Consider the following 20,481-nt stretch of genomic DNA (forward strand, 5'->3'; position numbering starts at 1 on the left):
ACTTCAGTGGAGAGTAAAATCAGGCGGATTGTAAGACCAGCGTTGCACCTGATACCGTTAGTTTTCCGACGGGCGGGTTCGGTTAAAGTCGCCTCCTATGAGCCTCAGACAAAGATCAATTTGCTTTTCCACTCTTACAAATACAAAGACATAGATAATTTCATTTGAATTCTCATCCCAGCAAAATATTTATTTAAATTTCCCTCTATGCCGTGTAACTTTTCTTAGCCAAAAGGCAGGGCAGTGCATTGTTCCCAGGAATCTGGCAGTGCCTTTTTAGAGTTGCTCGCTGAAGCAAGAGCAGCTGGGTGAACAGCCTTTTTTTTGTTTCCTCTCTTCCTGGGTGAATTGCCTGACTTACATTGCCGACTCTTAGTATGGCACAAACAATAATCCCAACATGTGAGGATTATCCCTGGGAACTACCATCAAACCACTCCATGTTTCAACACCAACAGGATGGCTGACTATGCAATCACATTATTAACTTTCGTGTAACTATTGTAATATTTCAGAGGTGGCCACTCCCAGGTATACATTGTGATGAGTGTGTTTCAAATTCCCTATTGGATTTAATCAACCCTAATTGTAGTAAGAAAACTTAGACTCACATAGGAACACAAATGGATACTAGCTACATATGTTAGAAATGATGACTGAGGTCCAAGGACTGTTGGAGGTAAACACAGATTCATTTTCTCACAGGTCAGCATGTAAAAATGTACATGCCCACTTAGCAGACTAGAGTGTATGCCCAGGGTTTCAAAGTTAAAGGTAATAGCAGTGATACTGGGCCCAATTATTACCAGGGCGGCGGGTTCGCGGCAGGGGGGCGATTGGGCGCGTGGGTAACGCGCCCGGTGAAATCAGTCTGCCCCGAACGCAATCGCAGGCTAATTGGATCCACTTACCTCTTGTTCCGGGTTCCCCGCTGCTGAGCTGCGCGGCGGGCGGACTGCGCATGCGCAGTAAGGTCTGTCAGCTGGAGGAGCCCTATTTAAAGGGGCAGTCCTCCACTGACTGATGCTGCAAGAAATAGGAAAAATTACAGCATGGAGCAGCCCAGGGGGAAGGCTGCTCCCAGGTTAATGATGCCTCACTCCAGGTATCATTAGATGGGGTGAGGAGGAGGGGGAGGACAGAGATCTTCCCCCCGGTGGGCGGGAGGAAGTGGCCTGCCTCTGCCACCAAGAAGGCCTGGCTCGAGGTGGCAGAGGAGGTCATCTGCACCACCAACATATCACGCACCTGCATACAGTGCAGGAGGCGCTGCAATGACCTAAGTAGGTCAGACAAAGTGAGTACACTTACTCATTCCCCTACACTCCGTCTGCCACATCACCACCCCCACCCCACATCTCCTTCTGCACAGCCAACACTACTCTGTCACATCACTCCTCACACCCACTCAAAGCTCATCCTCATCTTACCTGCACTTCCTCACCTCGCCAGTACTTATCCTGCCACTACCACTCAACCCAATCCTCATACAATCTCATGGCTCTATCTCATACTCACCCTCTCATGCATCTCTTTCACGGTCAGCCTCACTCAACCTGCCACTACCTGTGCTGAAGCCACAGGGCATGCATCACATATGTGCAGTAGGCAGCATAAGGCAAACGTTTCGTGAGCATGAAGGGTGTTTGAGGGTTTGTCATGGTTTTTACTTCTATTTAATTTCTGAGCAACTCACATTACATATTATATTGGCACCACTACTGCCACGTCTTTGCGAATCATGTCTAGTTTGTGCAATAATGCCCTTTCCTAAGGATCACAATGAAGACCCACAACTGATGCCACCCATTGTGTCACTGCAGAGTGGGTGTAGGTATATTTGCAGGGCTCTTTTGTGCAGACGACTGAGAGACGTCGGCAATGTCCCCGGTGGCACCCTGGAAAGATGCGGAGGAGAAGTTGTTGAGGGCGGTGGTGATTTTGACAGCGACAGGTAAGAAGATGGTGCTCGGGCCATCCAGGAGCAGCTCAGCATGAAGGAGGCTGCAGATGTCCACAGCTACATGTCGAGTGACTCTGAGCCTCCGTGTGCACTGCTGCTCAGAGAGGTCCAGGAAGCTGAGCCTCGGTCTTTAGACCCTGTGGCGAGGGTAGTGCCTTCTGCGACGTATCTCTCTCTGCCGTTGCCCTCCCTCCTGCTGTGCAGGTGGATGTGTCACAGCACTGTGTTGTAGAGCTCCACGTGTCAGAGGTGGCCGGCGAGGCTGGTGATGCTGTTCGCCCTCCGAGGAGGTCATGACTGCAGCTACGGCGGCCCCCATCCGGAAGATGTACATCTGAGGGGGTCCGCAAGGTAGGTACATGTGTCTGGACACCGGAGTAAGTGTGCAAGTTGGTGAGTTTTATTGTTAGGAGGAGGGTGGTGGAGGCCAAACTTTGTCCAAAGTGACAGAGTGGCCTCCTGCAATGAGTGAGGGTCTCCCCCCTCCCCCACCTGTCAAATGGACCTTTGCAGCTGCCACAGGCTGATGGCTGCAACACGTCCATTTGAACTGGGTGTGTTTCCCCCAGTGCGGGAAACAGTCCCAGTTGTTTGTAAAATTCCACCCCTCCTGAAATATCTCCTTAATCAGGTCTGTAAACGACCTGAAATACCTAAATAAATACTTTAAGTGGCACCCCGCTGGCTTTAATTGCATTTTTTTATTCGTTCATGGGATGTGGGCGTCGCTGGTGAGGCCGGCATTTATTGCCCATCCCTAATTGCCCTTGAGAAGGTGGTGGTGAGCCGCCTTCTTGAACCGCTGCAGTCCTTGTGGTGACGGTTCTCCCACAGTGCTGTTAGGAAGGGAGTTCCAGGATTTTGACCCAGCGACGATGAAGGAACAGCGATATATTTCCAAGTCGGGATGGTGTGTGACTTGGAGGGGAACGTGCAGGTGGTGTTGTTCCCATGTGCCTGCTGCTCTTGTCCTTCTAGGTGGTAGAGGTCGCGGGTTTGGGAGGTGCTGTCGAAGAAGCCTTGGGGAGTTGCTGCAGTGCATCCTGTGAATGGTGCACACTGCAGCCACTGTGCACCGGTGGTGAAGGGAGTGACTGTTTAGGGTGGTGGATGGGGTGCCAATCAAGCGGGCTGCTTTATCTTGGATGGTGTCGAGCTTCTTGAGTGTTGTTGGAGCTGCACTCATCCAAGCAAGTGGAGAATATTCCATCACACTCCTAACTTGTGCCTTGTAGATGGTGGAAGGGCTTTGGGGAGTCAGGAGGTGAGTCACTCGCCGCAGAATACCCAGCCTCTGACCTGCTCTTGTAGCCACAGTATTTATATGGCTGGTCCAGTTAAGTTTCTGGTCAATGGTGACCCCCAGGATGTTGATGGTGGGTGATTCGGCGATGGTAATGCCATTGAATGTCAAGGGGAGGTGGTTAGACTCCCTCTTGTTGGAGATGGTCATTGCCTGGCACTTTTCTGGCGCGAACGTTACTTGCCACTTATGAGCCCAAGCCTGGATGTTGTCCAGGTCTTGCTGCATGCGGGCTCGGACTGCTTCATTATTTGAGGGGTTGCGAATGGAACTGAACACTGTGCAATCATCAGCGAACATCCCCATTTCTGACCTTATGATGGAGGGAAGGTTATTGATGAAGCAGCTGAAGATGGTTGGGCCGAGGACACTGCCCTGAGGAACACCTGCAGTATACTGAAGTATCCCCCTCACCCCCAACCCCGTGTCTCTGATTCCCCCTCCTCACCCCAATGTCCGGCCCCAAACCCCCCCCACAATATCCAGCTCCCTCCCACCACTGATGTCAAGCCCCAACCCCCTGATGTCCAACCCCCCCTCCTCCCCCGATGTCCGGCCCTAAGCCCCCCCCCAATATCCGACTTACCTGGCATCCGCTCTCCGGCTGCTTTCCCATCCGACAGGCAGCCAGCCTGTCAATCTGGCTGGCTATCGTGCGGGAAACCTGCTGAAAAAATTAAAAAGATGTCCTGACATCAAAATCAGCAGGATGTCCAGGAAACCCATATTTCCGGGAAACCCACACTTCCGGGTTTCCGGTCCGTAAATCCTCCACCTCCCCGCTCCCCCGCCCCCCCCCCCCCCCCCAATTCCACAGCTCAAATTAAAAATCCAGGCCCCTATCTCAGATTAGAGGATCGGGAATTTGATACATTTAAAAATACAAAGAGGGAGTAAGAAATGTGATTAAGTATAAAGCAAAAACAAATGCAAACTGCTTGCATTGTTTTCAGAAAATAACTGAAGATGTAACAATATTTTGTTTCTCACTTCCAAGAGGCATTTGTTTTTCTTTTGAAACCGAGATCCAATATTGAATATCTTGTTTTTTATACAATTTGTTGAACACACTCTTATCAATATTTTGATACTTTTATAATTCTTGAGGTAGTATTGTCAGTTTTAATTGTTGGTGAAAACCTGTTCTTAGAATTTATCCATTTTACTAACATCTCTAATAGTCCAAATATATTTCTTCAACATCAACAACTTGCATTTATATAGTGCCTTTAGAATCATAGAATGATTACGGCACAGAAGGAGGCCATTCGGCCGTCGCGCCTGCAAGAGCTTTAACATAGTAAAACGTCCCAAGGCGCTTCACGGGAGCGTTATCAAACAAAATTTGACACCGAGCCACATCATGAGATATTAGGACAGGTGACCAAAAGTTTGGTAAAAGAGGTAGAATTTAAGGAGCATCTTAAAGGAGGAGAGAGGGGAAGGGAGGCAGAGAGGTTTAAGGAGGGAATTGCAAAGCTTAGGGCCGAGGCAGCTGAAGGCACGGACGCCAATGGTAGAGTGATGAAAATCATGAAGGAGGCCAGAATTGGAGGAACGCAGAGATTGACACAAGAAATTTGATGTAGTGTTAGTTCATCTTAAAATTTCAAGCACTCCAATTTGTAGACACCAAAGAACTAGTATTGAATCATGCTATGTGTCATCCTACAAATGGGAATTGTTCTGTATTTAGAGAGAATGTGCAATGCTCATACAGGCTACATAATGACCTCACTACCCTCTAGTTCCAGTCCAGCAATCTTCTTAGTCTTTAGAAATTAGATTAATCTTAAAGAGATATGGAATTTTTTTTCCACAGGCTATTCCTCTTACCACATCTCCAGACTCTGAACGTTGCCTACAACAAGATTTCTTTCATTCCCAATGACATTAGAAACCTAAGGTTAGTGATCAATAGCTTTCATAATTAACATAGCAACTTTTACTGTCTTAGTATTCCAATGGTATATCAATGCAGGTGAGCTTTCACTAAAGTTTCTGATTCTGAATTATTTTAAAAACCAATAAATGTTTTAGCTACAATTACTTAAATGAATTGGACTCTGAATCGGAAGTACAATTTCAAAATTTGCAAACAACACCAAATTGGGAGGGTATAGTTAATACTGAGGAAGATTGCGACAAAATACAAGAAGATGTTAATAAATGTGCAGATTGGGCATGCAAATGGCAAATGAATTTCAATATAGATAAGTGTGCGGTGGTGCATTTTGGTAGGAGGAATAAGGAGGCCACACACTCCTTGGAAAATAAGAGTCTAAATGGGATAGAGGAGCAGAGGGATCTGGGGTACAGATTCATAAATTATTAAAAATAGTAACGCAGGTTAACAAGGCCATGAAAACGGCAAACAAAGCTCTGGGGTTCATTTCTAGAGGAATAGAATTGAAAAGCAAAGAAGTTATATTATACTTATATAGAATCTTGGTTAGACCACACTTAGAGTAACAAGTAAAGCATCCAATAACAGCTTTTTTTTTGTTTTGTTTAAATTGAATCCCAGAATAAACCGGTAATTCCTGGCAATTTACATCCATTAATCTAAAAAGCTAATGCATAATTAGCATTTTTGAAATGTACTGTACATGTTCTGGTCTCCATGTTACAAAAAGGATGTAGAGGCATTGGAGAAGGTGCAAAAAAGATTCACAGGAATGATACCATAACTGAGCGGAAAGGCTGAACAGATTACTGCATAGTAAAGATACAGTGACAAAGTAAAATCATCTTATCCTATGCATCTAAACAATCAAATCTCACTGTATTGTAGAGATCACATATTTTATAAATATGACGTTCATTTTTTATGTGTTTTTATAAGTTAATTACACTTCAGGTTATTTATTTGAATGCAATGGATCTACACATCTGTTATTGGTTCCATATACTGTTTTCATTTTAACTGGTAACTTTTACATTGATCTAATCAAGAAGATAGAGCATTAATTTGATTGTATTCTTGATGAAACTTCTGTTATCCAGAGCACTTCAGTTTTTAAATGTTGAAGGAAATGAGTTGATTTCATTGCCATGTGGCCTCCTCCAACTCCACCTAAAGAATGTACGCGTGGATAATAATTACATGCATCCTTTGTTTTGGGGAGAAAATGCTCGGAACCAACCACAACGACTGACTGATCTAACTGCTCTTACTTTCTCCAAGAACCACTTAAATCAGTGGTACACGAATATTCCTAAGGAGGTGCAACATATACTGAACAAGTAAGTAGCTCACTTTACATTAGACTGAGATAATGGGCTTAGTTTTCTCCTGCACTCTACAGTTCTAGTGCTAAATATTCCACAAATGTGTCTGATATACATTATAGGGCAACGATGCCTGTTACAGTTCAGGCTTCTCCAGTTACTTTATTTCATGCCCAACACAAAAGTCAGTTCCCGTAGACAAACCAATACACAACCTATGAACTGAAGCTAGATATTGAGTGCAGAGTAATTTAGGACAGCATTTCCTCAGCAAATGACAAACCCATTTGTTATCTCTTGATTACATGTAGGATTTCTACTCCATGTCCATGTCACTTCAGAAAATGATTAATATCAGTTACACCAGACACTTTCATAACAGACTAAACTACCAAACAGCTTTATTCACAGAAAGTCATTTACAGCAGCAAGCAATAACAGCGTGTCATTGAAGTCAATCCAAATAACACAGCAGCTTTCACCAAGTTCATGAAAGAGTTAACCATACAAACCAATCAGTTATGTTTCTTTGAATGGCTTTCTATGAGGATCTTTAGAATCATAGGTTACAGCGCGGAAGGAGGCCATTCGGCCCATCGAGTACGCGCTGGCTCTATGCAAGAGCAATGCAGCTAGTCCCACTCCCCTGCCGTATCCCCGTAGCCCTGCAAATTTTTCCTTTCAAGTACTTAACCAGTTCTCTTTTGAAGGCCATGATTGAATCTGCCTCCAACACCTCCTCGGGCAGTGCATCCCAGATCCTAACCACTCGCTGTGTAAAAAAGTTTTTCCTCATACCACCTTTGATTCTTTTGCCAATCACCTTAAATCTATGTCCTCTGGTTCTTGACCCTTCCGCCAATGGGAACAATTTCTCTCTATCTACTCTGTCTAGACCCTTCATGATTTTGAATACTTCTATCAAATCTCCTCGCAACCTTCTCTGTTCCAAGGAGAACAACCCCAGCTTCTCCAGTCTATCTATGTAACTAAAGTCCCTCATCCCTGGAATCATTCCAGTAAATCTCTTCTGTACCCTCTCTAAGGCCTTCACATCTTTCCTAAAGTGCGGTGCCCAGAACTGGACACAATACTCCAGTTGTGGCTGAACCAGTGTTTTATAAAGGTTCAACTTAACTTCCTTACTTTTGTAGTCGATGCCTCTTTTTATAAAGCCCAGGATCCCATATGCTTTTTTAACTGCTTTCACAACCTGCCCTGCCACCTTCAACGATTTGTGCACATATACCTCCAGATCTCTCTGTTCCTTTACCCCTTTTAGAATTGTGCCCTCTAGTTTACATTGCCTCGCCTTGTTCTTCCTCCTGAAATGTATCACTTTGCATTTTTCTACGTCAAATTTCATCTGCCACCAGCCTGTCTATATCCTCTTGAAGTCTATCACTATCCTCCTCACTGTTCACTATCCTTCCAAGTTTTGTGTCATCTGCAAATTTTGAAATTGTGCCCTGTATGCCCAAGTCCAAGTCATTAATATATATCAAGAAAAGCAGTGGTCCCAGCATCGACCCCTGGGGAACACCACTGTACATCTCCCTCCGGTCCGACAAACTTTCACCACTACGGTATGTTTCCTGTTACTTAGCCAATTCTGTATCCACGCTGCTACTGCCCCCTTTATTTCACGGGCCGCAATCTTGATGACAAGCCTAACATGCGGCACTTTTCAAACGCCTTTTGAAATTCCACATACACCACGTCAACTGCATTGCCTTCATCTGCCCTCTCTGTTACCTCATCAAAAAACTATCAAGTTAGTATATCACAATTTGCCTTTAACAATTTGCTTTCCCTAATCAATCCGCACTCGTCCAAGTGACTGTTAATTCTGTCCTGGATTATTGTTTCTAAAAGTTTCCCCACCACGACATTAAACTGACTGGCCTTTAGTTGCTGGGTTTATCATTACTCCCTTTTTTGAACAAGGGTGTAACATTTGCAGTTCTCCAGTCCTCTGGCACCACCCCCATAATCTAAGGATGTTTGGAAGATTATGGCCAGTGCCTCTGTAATTTCCACCCTTACTTCCCTCAGCAACCTAGGATGCATCCAATCTGGACCGGGTGACTTATCTACTTTAAGTACAGCTAGCCTTTCCAGTACCTCTTCTTTATCAATTTTTAGCCCATCTAGTATCTCAACTATATCTTCCTTTACGGAGAGTCTTGCAGCATCTTCTTCCTTGGTAAAGACAGATGCAAAGTACTCATTTAGTACCTCAGCCATCCCCTCTGCCTCCATGAGTAGATCTCCTTTATGGTCCCTAATCGGCCCTACCCCTCCTCTTACTACCCGTTTACTATTTACATGCCTGTAGAAGACTTTTGCATTCCCTTTTATGTTGGCCCCAGTCTTCTCTCTCTCTGCCCCTCTTATTTCCTTTTTTACATCCCTTCTGAACTTTCTATATTCTGCCTGGTACTCACTTGAGTTATCAACCTGACATCTGTCATATGCCCCTTTTTTCCGTTTCATCTTACCCTCTATCTCTTTTGTCATCCAGGGAGCTCTGGCTTTATTTGCCCTACTTTTCTCCCTCATGGGAATGTACCTAGACTGTACCCGAACCATCTCCTCCTTAAAGGCCGCCCACTACTCAATTATAGTTTTGCCTGCCAATCTTTGATTCCATTTTATCCAGGCCAGATCTGTTCTCATCCCATTGAAATTGGCCCTCCTCCAATTGGGTATTTTTACTTTAGAGTAATCCGTGACCTTTTCCATAGCTATTCAAAACCTTATGATGCTATGATCGCTGCTCCCTAAACAAACAAAAGACAGACACTTCTGGGAAGGAGAGTAGCCACCAAATTCCTACTGGTTATAATCTCTCTCAAAATTACATAGACATTTCTACCCACAGAGTCACATCTTGTTTTCCTCTCCACACCCCCCCCCCCACCCAATCTGTTGTGGTTAGATCAAAACCATGAATAATTGGTATATTAAAAGTGCCTAATTTTTATGCAGACAAAACACATTGAAATACAATCTTACTTTTTGAGAAGTCAATCCTTTCTAGGTCAAATGTAAGGAGTCTTACAACGCCAGGTTATAGTCCAACAGTTTTATTTGAAATCACAAGCTTTCAGAGACTTCCTCCTTTGTCAGGTGAGTGAGGGATTCCATAAAGGTATAGCATATATAGTCAGAGAACAATGCCTGGTGATTACAGATAATCTTTCCAACTGCCTGTTATCAAAGGAGTTGAATGGTGTTCAGACAGGGAAACATTACATACAAGACTACCGAATACACAAACGGTCACAACACAAAGACAGAGAGAGAGAGAGAGACACACACACACCCGAAAGGCAGCGAAAGAGATAGAATGACCAGTTGTATTAAAAACAGATAACTTTTTTTTAATCTGTTTTTAATACAACTGGTCATTCTATCTCTTTCGCTGCCTTTCGGGTGTGTGTGTCTCTCTCTCTCTCTCTCTGTCTTTGTGTTGTGACCTTTTGTGTATTCGGTAGTCTTGTATGTAATATTTCCCTGTCTGAACACCATTCAACTCCTTTGATTGCTTTGATAACGGGCAGTTGGAAAGATTATCTGTAATCACCAGGCATTGTTCTCTGACTATATATGTTATACCTTTATGGAATCCCTCACTCAACTGACGAAGGAGGAAGCCTCCGAAAGCTTGTGATTTCAAATAAAACTGTTGGACTATAACCTGGTGTTGTAAGACTCCTTACATTTGTCCACCCCAGTCCATCACCGGCATCTCCACACCTTTCTAGGTCACATAGTCAAAAATCTTAAAAACGTGATACATGCTAATTTTCCATATTTTACAGTCAGTGATCCACTGTGGGTGTCCGCGCATCCATGTTTGCAACTGGAAATTAACAAGGGTTTCAGTTGCCACATGTACCTGGTGCTTCTGCTGACATGGCTCAAACGCTATTGCACATTGAAGGAAACAAAGATGGTGGCCCAAAATGATGTCAAACAAAAGCAGCCTACCTGTATTAAATTATAACAAACTTATCAATAACTGAGGCTGAGGGGCAAATGTGAGAATTTCTGATCAAAAATCTGCAACCAGTGTGCAGCAGAGTTGGATCCCTGAGCAAAACAGTAGGGAGTTGGGAGCACTAAATCAGGGAAGAAAAGTACTTCCATGAACTGGAGGCAGAAAGGAGAAGAATTTTAATGGCAAACCCATTTCCTTTTGGGAGAGCTCATCATCATTTCCAGTCACCCTCTGTTTCAGTAGCTTCAACCTTTTTTCTGCCAAATTGAGAAAAATTATGCTCAACCTTTGGGAATTAATCATTAGGATCCTGAACATGACTTTATAACGAAAACATATTGGGCACGATTTTAATAGAGAAAAACGGGTGGGTTGGGGTCGGGGGGTGCAACCAAAATCGTTGTTTTTGGGAGCGGGCAAACATCCCGGCTGGAACCCCCACATTTTTGAATGAGACTCAGGTAAATCTCTGTGCATGCGTACAGCAGTCACCAGGAAGTCCCGCCCCCACTTAAATCCAGCGATTGGTAATTAAAGGAGCAAATGTACCTCATTGAAGTACTTACAGTAGTTTATTTTTGGTGTATTGGGTAGTTAAAAAGATTTTAACCGTGCCTGGGTGGCTTACCCACGGCTTCCCATTCATGCCTGGTGAAACCAGGGGGTACGGGCCGGATCAGTGAAAAATAAACTAAATAAATTAAATAAAATTACATTTCCCATTGTAAACAAATTAAATAAACATACCTTAAAAATAATGTTGCCTGGAACCCCCCCCCCCCCCACTCTGATCCCGATGTCCGATGTCTGCCCTCCTCTGCCGATGTGGTCTCTCTCTCACTCTCTCTCTTTCTCCCCCCACCCCACCCTTGGATGTGCAGCTCCTGTCAGCAGCCAGCCTGTCAATCAGGGTGGCTGCTGGGCGCGAAACCCAGAAGAGGCTTTGATTGGCCTCATTAGGGAACCCGCCTTCTTCCCTTCCAGGTTTGGCACCCGCAAATCATCCCCTCCCCCCTGGATTCTTCCCGCCGGCATATTAAAATTGTGCCCATTATAACTTAAACCAAAAATCCCTTATTGGCAAATAGTCAAAAATCTTGAAAAATGACATATTTGCCGCCCTTTGGGAAGGTCCTTTGCATATGAGGCCTTAGGCTCGCCAGGAAAGACTGTGTTCCCTCCTCTATGCATGTTACCATGGCTTCTGATCACTCCAAGATTGTATTTAAATAGTTTCATACGTATAAAATTTGGACACTCTTAATATACTCCAGAAGTCCACAGGCTGTGTGGAAACCTGCCCGAGAGACTTGCCACTCCTGTGACTGGCACCCCTGAACCTTTACTCCAGTCATGGTTCCATGTATTGTGCAGCAGAGTCTATCTCTGTTGCCTGACTGGCCCTCAATTGCCTGTGCGGCCCCTGTGATTGATTCACCAATGCAGCACAGCCTTGACTTGAATCCATGGGTTTCACCACAGGCTAATATGTCCTCCACTTAGTGGAGGCAGCTATGCTGGAAGAATGGTTTGCTTTGCCAGGCGGTAGATCTTATGACCCCATCCCACCACGTCTTTTCCTATGCAGGTAACAAAACATCAGGTTCCCCCAGGTTTGAGTTGTCAGTGTTTTGAAGACGCCTCAGCTTTTTGGAAGCTGTTGGTCAGATTTTGCTAGTTTCTAGGTTGGTGTACATGTAATTTTGGCATTCCTACTTGTTTGTAAATTTTTCACATTTGACCACAAACAGACTTGTGGAAAGCCTAAGTATGGAGTTTTGCCCTTATTGTTGAGATGGTATAGTAAAAGTTATTCTGTTATCTATGGTAATCCTGACCTGGGTGCATGATGCTGATTCTGAATGTAAAACGTGGGAAAATTTTCAATCTGTAGTACAGGCATCCTTTTTCTTGATGAGCACCAAATTCATCAAAAAGTAAGAAGTAGCACTAAAAAGAATAGCAGCACACAGTAATATTTTGCTCTCATTGAACTGGATATTGTACCATGCTATCAGTCTCTTTTGTAATCTTTGGGGTCATTTTTTGGAACTGTTTTCTTTGATTAAAATTGTATTTGTACAATAGTTTATAAAAGGTGAAAAATTGAAGGGCATAGTTGTAGAGAACATCAGTCACATTTCTATTTAAAACAGTTCCAATATGCTGTCCAGCTTTGTGTCTCAATCAGCTAGTTGACTGTTTGACAGAAATGTGGAAAGGACTAAACGCGGAAAGGTTGATGGAAAGAACACACTTATCAAAAAACATGGCATGCACTGGAATATGTCCAGTACAGAATTATATACCTAACGCTAGTTAAAAAAGGAGCACTGCCTCCATAAAAAAGTGTGTTTGAAAAATCTTATTTATTGAGAGGAAGAGAGAAAACTGAGAAAAAATTTCCCATCATTTTTCGCGATAGTGGCATACACAAGTGAAAGCAAAACTCATATCTTTGTACCAAATTACATTTGTATTTTATTTTATTCTAATTTGATTTTTTAAAATTTTGTGTATTAGTGCTACCACGTGTGACTGCTGCAAAGGACCTTTGTATGGTCCAGGACTCCGTCTAATCCGGCCATGTAGGAGGATCTTTAATATTGAAAGCCTCCCATTCCTGTTTCATGCCTGCTCACCATTTTGCTATAAGTGGTTCATGTCCAAGACTCACTGAGCACATCTGTGGTCACTGAGCATTGTCCTACTGAATAAGGAAATTAATAAGGACCCAGTGTTGCTGTGCAGCATGTTTCATCTAATGTACCAGCCTTTATGAAAGGATAATCCTGGTAAGCACTTATGATTTCAACTATTGAAAATGTCATTCATGCTTGTACTTTAAGCAGTCATTAAAGAATTTCCTGTGCACATTTGTTACTAAGTTAATTCAATAATATATGTAATTATTTAAATGCAGCAACACACTGTTTAAAAGTGTTGATCTGATTTGAGTTGCTGCCTACTCATGAAAAGTTATTTTTTGTGGCTTAGCTGCATACAGAGGTTTTTAAAATGTGAAAGTACATAATCTTGACTATAGAAACAAAAATACTCGATTATTATCTCCTTCAAACTGGTAATCTTCAAAATATTTGTGCAGCTGCTTGTTGTATCAACTATACACAAAACATTTAGCACGGAAAAGCATTAAAGGAAATTCCATTCTCTAGCCCATTTCTACAGTGAACATTGCTCCAGTGTCTAGTCCTTAACACTAACGATGCAGATTGAAAATTGATTTAGCAGTAGAAAGCAAGTGATGTTAAATGAGGAGGGGAGGGGGCACTCTGGCTGTGGGGTTTTCACTAATGGCGTTGTTGTGCAAGAGCTGGCTTTGACTCCCCAACTTTTCACACTATTCATAAATCATATGGCGAGGGATGCTTCTAATAATAGTCCATCTATAACAAACTAAAAATGGTACAATAATGTACGCTTTCGGCCACAATTCAGGAATCTTGCTCTGGTGTGATTCAAATTTCATAATTGTAAAACAGCAACAACTCAGAGCTCTGAAACTAGAAGTAATGAGGAAAATAAAAATCAGAAACTGAAAATAATTTCAAAAACATTTGTAAAGCCAGTTTTCATTCTCACAAGCTCAAATATCCAGAGCTGAAATGAAGGTTTCTAACATTACATTAAAAATTACATATTTCACCACCCAATTGACCTTACCTCCAAAATTGTCTTATGTCTTTTATTAACATTTTTGCTCAGAGACCTGAACCTCACTTGAAAGCCGAGGATTGGAGTTGATATTCATCCAAGAGCTATCAATCTGTCAGGTGAAGGGAATTAATGACAATTTCCAGGTACTCGCAGTCTGATGGTGCAGTGTGTAGAGAACCTCCCAGCATGCATCATTATGATTCTCGTCGCGCCACTGGAAGCATGAATTTCCTCGGCTGTAGCAGTATTTATGTATTTATTTTTGAAAATTATTTCAAAACAAACTCAAGCATGAATTTTAGGAGGTTCTTGCAATAAAGTTTGAGCAAAAGCTATTTACAAGTACTTATTTTGTTACTTCAGAGAGGCTGTTGAGGAGAGCAAATCGGCAGACAGGAGGTGATCAGAGCATCTGTGCTTACTTTTGTTTATACTGACAATTCCAAAAAAATAAATTGTTCACTTTTTCTCAGTGCAAAACTCAAAAGTGTGATTTTCCTCAGGCGATAATAGTATTTATGAGGTTTGTTTTTCCAAATGAATTGAACATCCCACTTCTGACATCAGCTTTTTATCCACACAATGCTGTCAGCATCAAAGAGCCTGCTCAACTCTGCTTCAATTTACATGTGGCTGTTTCAAGTACCTCAACGGTATTGCCATTTGCCAACAAAAGCGAATTAGATCAATACTTGAAGGGAAAAAATTTGCAGGGCTATGTGGAAAGAGCAAGGGAATGGGACTAATTGGATAGCTCTTTCAAAGAGCCGATACAGGCACGATGGGCCGAATGGCTGTACTTACTATAATACAATCTGAAAGATGAATTTTAGAAGTTTTTTTGATAATTTTCCTGTAAAACTTTATCAAGTGTTTTATTCAGCAAAAGGTTGGTTCGAAGACACAGAGAGGTGATTAGAGTATGTATAGTTTATTTTGTTTATAATGAGAATTTGAAAAAAAGTGATTTTGTTATCCAAAAAGATTTTGTTATCCAAAAAGATTTATGCAGCTGGAGTGGGTACAGGAAATAAATTATTTATTTTCCAGGAATCAATCAAAAAACACTTGCTTCACAGTCTCTGGTCAGGTCTTGGGTATCTTTTTCTAACTTTTTTAAAGTGAAGATGTGCACTCCTTCCCTATATCCATAGCCCCAAGCAAAGGCATAGCCTGATTCAAAGTCAGCAATGCCATGAGAGATCTGCTGCTACTACATTCAAATGCTACATCTAGCGAGTACAAACATCACACTCATCATCACATTGTCATCACACTTCATTACAGATGCAAAACGATCTTAAGATGTTGGGTGCTTTTGTGATGCAGCTGATAAGCGCATTCCAATCTGCAAAGCTCCCTGACCATCCAACAATATTGATGTGGAGATGCCGGTGATGGACTGGGGTTGACAAATGTAAAGAATCTTACAACACCAGGTTATAGTCCAACAGTTTTATTTGTTATCCAACAATTAAACAGTGATTGCTCTGAGCTTGGTTTACTTAACAACAATTAGACTTTGTAGCTTTAAAGGGACACAGTTCCAATTTAGCAGAATATATTGTGCATTATAATAACACTGGCTGGACGTATTCTTGGAGGTTTGATCACACAACATCTTGATTACTTTTTGTAAATGTTATTGCATTTACCTTAGTTGAGTATCTCACTATCAGCAAGGGCCGAATAAAATATTTCAGTCCTTTTGTTTTGTAGAATACAAAGATTTCAGTGAGATAAATTACAACGTAATTTATAAATCAAAGCAAGTCTGGTTAAGCCATTTCCTGAGCTCCTTCCACTGTTCCATATCTTTTTACCCTCACATTCCCTGTGTTTTCCTCACACCCTCCATTTTCCCCTAACATTTTTTCCCTCATGACCTGTATTTTCCATTACCATACTGCTGCCACGTTTGTCCATTATCCTGGTCCCGCCACTCTCCTTCCTGTCAATCAATTGCCCCCGCGTGACTGATCTGGCACCAATCAGTTACTAGATTTAACATTGATATATTTCTCCTGAAAGTTGAACTGGGGGAGGAAATTTAACAGTTGGTCATATATTAAAACCTGAGTTTCAGTGTGCTCCTAATACTCTGTATCCCAATATTAAACTTTTTTTGTCAGTTTGTCACCAAGATCTCAATCATTCAGCAAATAACATTCATAAACCAGAACATTCCAGGAAGGGAAGAAAGTTTTTTTAAATTCATTCATGGGATGTGGGCGTCACTGGCAAGGCCTGCATTTATTGCCTGTCCCTAATTGCCCTTGAGAAGGTGGTGATGAGCTGCCTTCTTGAACCACTGCAATCCATGCGGTGAAGCTACTCCCACAGTGCTGTTAGGTAGAGAGTTCCAGGATTTTGACCCAGCGACGATGAAGGAGCAGCGATATATTTCCAAGTCAGGGTGGTGTGTGGAGAGGAACGTGCAGATGGTGGCATTCCCATGCACCTGCTGCCTTTGTCCTTCTAGGTGGTAGAGGTCGCGGGTTTGGGAGCTGCTGTCGAAGAAGCTTTGGCGAGTTGCTGCAGTGCATCCTGTAGATGGTACACACTGCAGCCACAGTGCGCCAGTGATGGAGGGAGTGAATGTTTAAGGTGGTGAATGGGGTGCCAATCAAGCGGGCTGCTTTGTCCTGGATGGTGTCCAGCTTCTTGAGTGTTGTTGCAGCTGCACTCATCCAGGAAAGTGGAGAGTATTCCATCACAATCCAGACTTATGCCTTGTAGATGGTGGAAAGGCTTTGGGGAGTCAGGAGGTGAGTCTCTCGCCACAGAATACCCAGCTTCTGACCTGCTTTTGTAGCCACAGTATTTATGTGGCTGGTCCAGTTAAATTTCTGGTCACTTGTGACCCCCCCCAGGATGTTGATGGTGGTGGATTCGGCGATGGTAATGCCGTTAAATGTCATGGGGAGGTGGTTAGACTCTCTCTTGTCAGAGATGGTCATTGCCTGGCACATGTCTGGCGCAAATGTTAGTTGCCTTTTATCAGCCCAAGCCTGGAAGTTGTCCAGCTCTTGCTGCATATCTGAGGGGTTGCAAATGGAACTGAACACTGTGCAATCATCAGTGAATATCCCCACTTCTGACCTTATGATGGAGGGAAGGTCATTGATGAAACAGCACTGCCCTGAGGAACTCCTGCAGCGATGTCCTGGGGCTGAGATGATTGGCTTCCAACAACCACTACCATTTTCCTTTGTGCTAGGTATGACTCCAGCCACTGGAGAGTTTTCCTCCTGATTCCCATTGACTTCAATTTTACTAGGGCTCCTTGGTGCCACACTCGGTCAAATGCTGCCTTGATGTCAAAGGCAGAAACTCTCACCTCACCTCTGGAATTCAGCTCTTATGTCCATGTTTGGACCAAGGCTGTAATGAGGTCTGGAGCTGAGTGGTCCTTGTGAAACCCAACTGAGCATCGGTGAGCAGACTATTGGTGAGTAAATGCCGTTTGATAGCACTGTCGACGACACCTTCCATCACTTTGCTGATGATTAAGAGTGAAATGATGGGGCGATAATTGACTGGGTTAGATTTGTCCTGCTTTTTGTGGACAAGACATACCTGGGAAATTTTCCACTTTGTCGGGTAGATGCCAGTGTTGTAGCTGTTCTGGAACAACTTGGCTAGAGGCGCAGCTAGTTCTGGAGCACAAGTCTACAGCACTACAGCCGGGATGTTGTCGGGGCCCATAGCCTTTGCTGTATCTGGTGCACTCAGCTGTTTCTTGATATCACGTGGAGTGAATGGAATTGGCTGAAGACTGGCTTCTGTGATGGTGGGGATCTTGGGAGGAGGCCAAGATGGATGATCCACTCGGCAATTCTGGCTGAAGATGGTTGCAAACGCTTCAGCCTTGTCTTTTGCACTTACGTGCTGGGCTCTGCCATCATTGAGATTGGGGATGTTCACGGAGCCTCCTCCTCCCGTTAGTTGTTTAATTGTCCACCACCATTCATGACTGGATGTGCCAGGACTGCAGAGCTTTGATCTGATCCGTTTGTTGTGAGATCGCTTAGCTCTGCCTATAGCATACTGCTTCCACTGTTTAGCATGCATGTCGTCCTGTGTTGTAGCTTCACCACGTTGGCACCCCATTTTTAGGTACACTTGGTGCTTCTCCTGGCATGCTCTTCTACACTCCTCATTGAACCAGGGTTGATCCCCTGGCTTGATGGTAACGGTAGAGTGAGGGATAGGCCAGGCCATGAGGTTATAGATTGTGGTGGAATACAATTCTGCTACTGCTGATGGCCCACAGCGACTCTTGGGTACCCAATTTTGAGCTGCTAGATCTATTCTGCATCTTTCCCATTTACCACGTTCGTAGTGCCACACAACACGATGGACGGTGTCCTCAGTGTGAAGACGGGACTTTGTCTCCACAAAGACTGTGCGGTGGTCACTCTGACCGATACTGTCATGGACAAATGCACCTGTGACAGGTAGATTGGTGAGGACGAGGTCAAGTAGGTTTTTCCCTTGTGTTGGTTCTATTGCCACCTGCCGCAGGCCCAGTCTGGCAGCTATGTCTATGCCAACTATATTAAACTTTTTGACAAGAACGTGTCGAAACATTAATGCAACATTAAGCATATATAGTATATTGTATGGAAATATATTTACTAATTTAGGCTAATTTATGAACTAAATTTTCATGCAAAAGTGAATGAAAAAGATAAGATTGAATGAGTCACAGTATTGTCCGTCAATATTGCGTCTGGACAAAATTAACTGCAGTGCACAGCTTTTTGTAAAACATGTTGAACAGATCAGTAAGCTGACAGATGGTATGAGATTATGTAATTCAAACAGGAAACTCATGCATGTTAATCAGGAAACCTGTCACAAGTAGATGTAAACTCTATTTTTGTGAGACGTACAGAACCAATTCTATCATATTTTAAAAACACAGCAGATATTTTAATACATTTGTTTAATGTTTATGATTTAACCCTGCATACTTTGGAGGATGCCATTCGTGACATTGTTCATGGTTTGAATTAGACACAGTACATGCAGAAATAAGATAGAAGCTATGAAATTTCTGAAAACTTAGCATCTTCCCATGTGTTAATTTTTGTGCTTTAGCAGCACAGTGGAAATTAAAGTTTCGCTATTAAATAATCTGTTTGATTTAATCATTACTGGACTATTAGATAACCATCAGCTATATAAATAACTAAAGGGCTTAAGCCTACTTAGAATTTTGCACCTTTTAATTCCAACATTCTGTATAGACATAACTACGCCCCAATTGAAGTCAAGTTAGTGTCTACACACAAAGTACCAATCATTTCTTACATTTGCAAGATCAACACACAATGGAATATTTGTTCTGGCACAAATTATATTATAGGGGCAAAATGATTCAGAAGGACAAATAGATGGAAGGTGAGATATTAGCCATTCCAGATAAAGGATAAATTATGTTGCTGTGTCAGAAATAATTTTATTTCAGTGAACAAGTTATCATGAGCCTAGGAGGTGCAGATTGATTGATTCTGTAATCACATCTGCTTACCAGTAGCTGTGAAGGTCACTGCCAGCTTCATCCTGGCTCCAGATGGAGATTATATGAGTGATTCCTGAATCCCACCCTGAGCAGATACCCTTCCCCGATGGGAGCATGGGTCACAGAAACAAGGCTACAGTGTTGTAGCCCTATCTGCAACCCACATTCCCTTTGAGCATGTCTCCCTACTGGGTACTCCAGATTTCTGAATCTCTCCTTGTACATAGATTTGTCAGTCAACCATCTTGAATTGCATTCAGGGGTTACTGATGTAATACTGAAGGAGGAATCTTAGTACATTTACCTTCCTAAAGGAACACAGGAATAATTAGCTACTTAACAGGATGGCTTCTGGGGAAATAGCAAAGAATGAAGACATGGCCATTTTTAACAATTCATTCTCGGGATATGGGCATCGCTGGCAAAGCTGGCATTTATTGCCCATTCCTAGTGAGCTGCCTTCTTGAACCGCTTCAGTCCATGTGGTGAAGGTGCTCCAACTATGCTATTAGTTAGGGAGTTCCAGGATTTTAACCCAGTGATGATAAAGGAACAGTGATAAATGTCCTAGTTAGCTTGTGTGTGACTTGGAGGGGAAGTTGGAGGTGATGATATTCCCATGCACCTGATGCCCTTATCTTTCTAGGTACCGGAAATCAGGGTTTGGGAGGTGCTGCTGAAGAGGCCCTGGCGGCTTGCCGCAGTGCATCCTTTAGATAGCCATGGAATGCAGGTGGTAGAGAGAGTTAATGCTTAAGTTGGTGGATGGG

General features: G+C 43.0%; 1 protein-coding gene across 5 annotated transcripts in view; it reads left to right on the forward strand.

Moving 5' to 3' along the window:
* LOC137327105 (leucine-rich repeat-containing protein 63-like) overlaps nucleotides 1–20,481 on the forward strand; it is an 89,740-nt gene that overhangs the window by 40,679 nt on the left and 28,580 nt on the right. For 3 of the 5 annotated variants that reach the window (XM_067992558.1, XM_067992560.1, XM_067992559.1), the window contains 3 exons: nucleotides 5,089–5,172; nucleotides 6,273–6,512; nucleotides 13,027–13,393. In XM_067992558.1, coding sequence (XP_067848659.1) covers nucleotides 5,089–5,172; nucleotides 6,273–6,512; nucleotides 13,027–13,183 — 481 coding nt within the window. In that variant the 3' untranslated portion in view covers nucleotides 13,184–13,393. Of the gene's footprint in view, nucleotides 1–5,088; nucleotides 5,173–6,272; nucleotides 6,513–13,026; nucleotides 13,394–14,229; nucleotides 14,613–20,481 lie in introns of those variants that run through there. The other 2 variants (XR_010964352.1, XM_067992561.1) reach the window with 2 other exon arrangements.

Source organism: Heptranchias perlo, chromosome 11, assembly GCF_035084215.1.
Source record: "Heptranchias perlo isolate sHepPer1 chromosome 11, sHepPer1.hap1, whole genome shotgun sequence".
NCBI lineage: Eukaryota > Metazoa > Chordata > Chondrichthyes > Hexanchiformes > Hexanchidae > Heptranchias > Heptranchias perlo.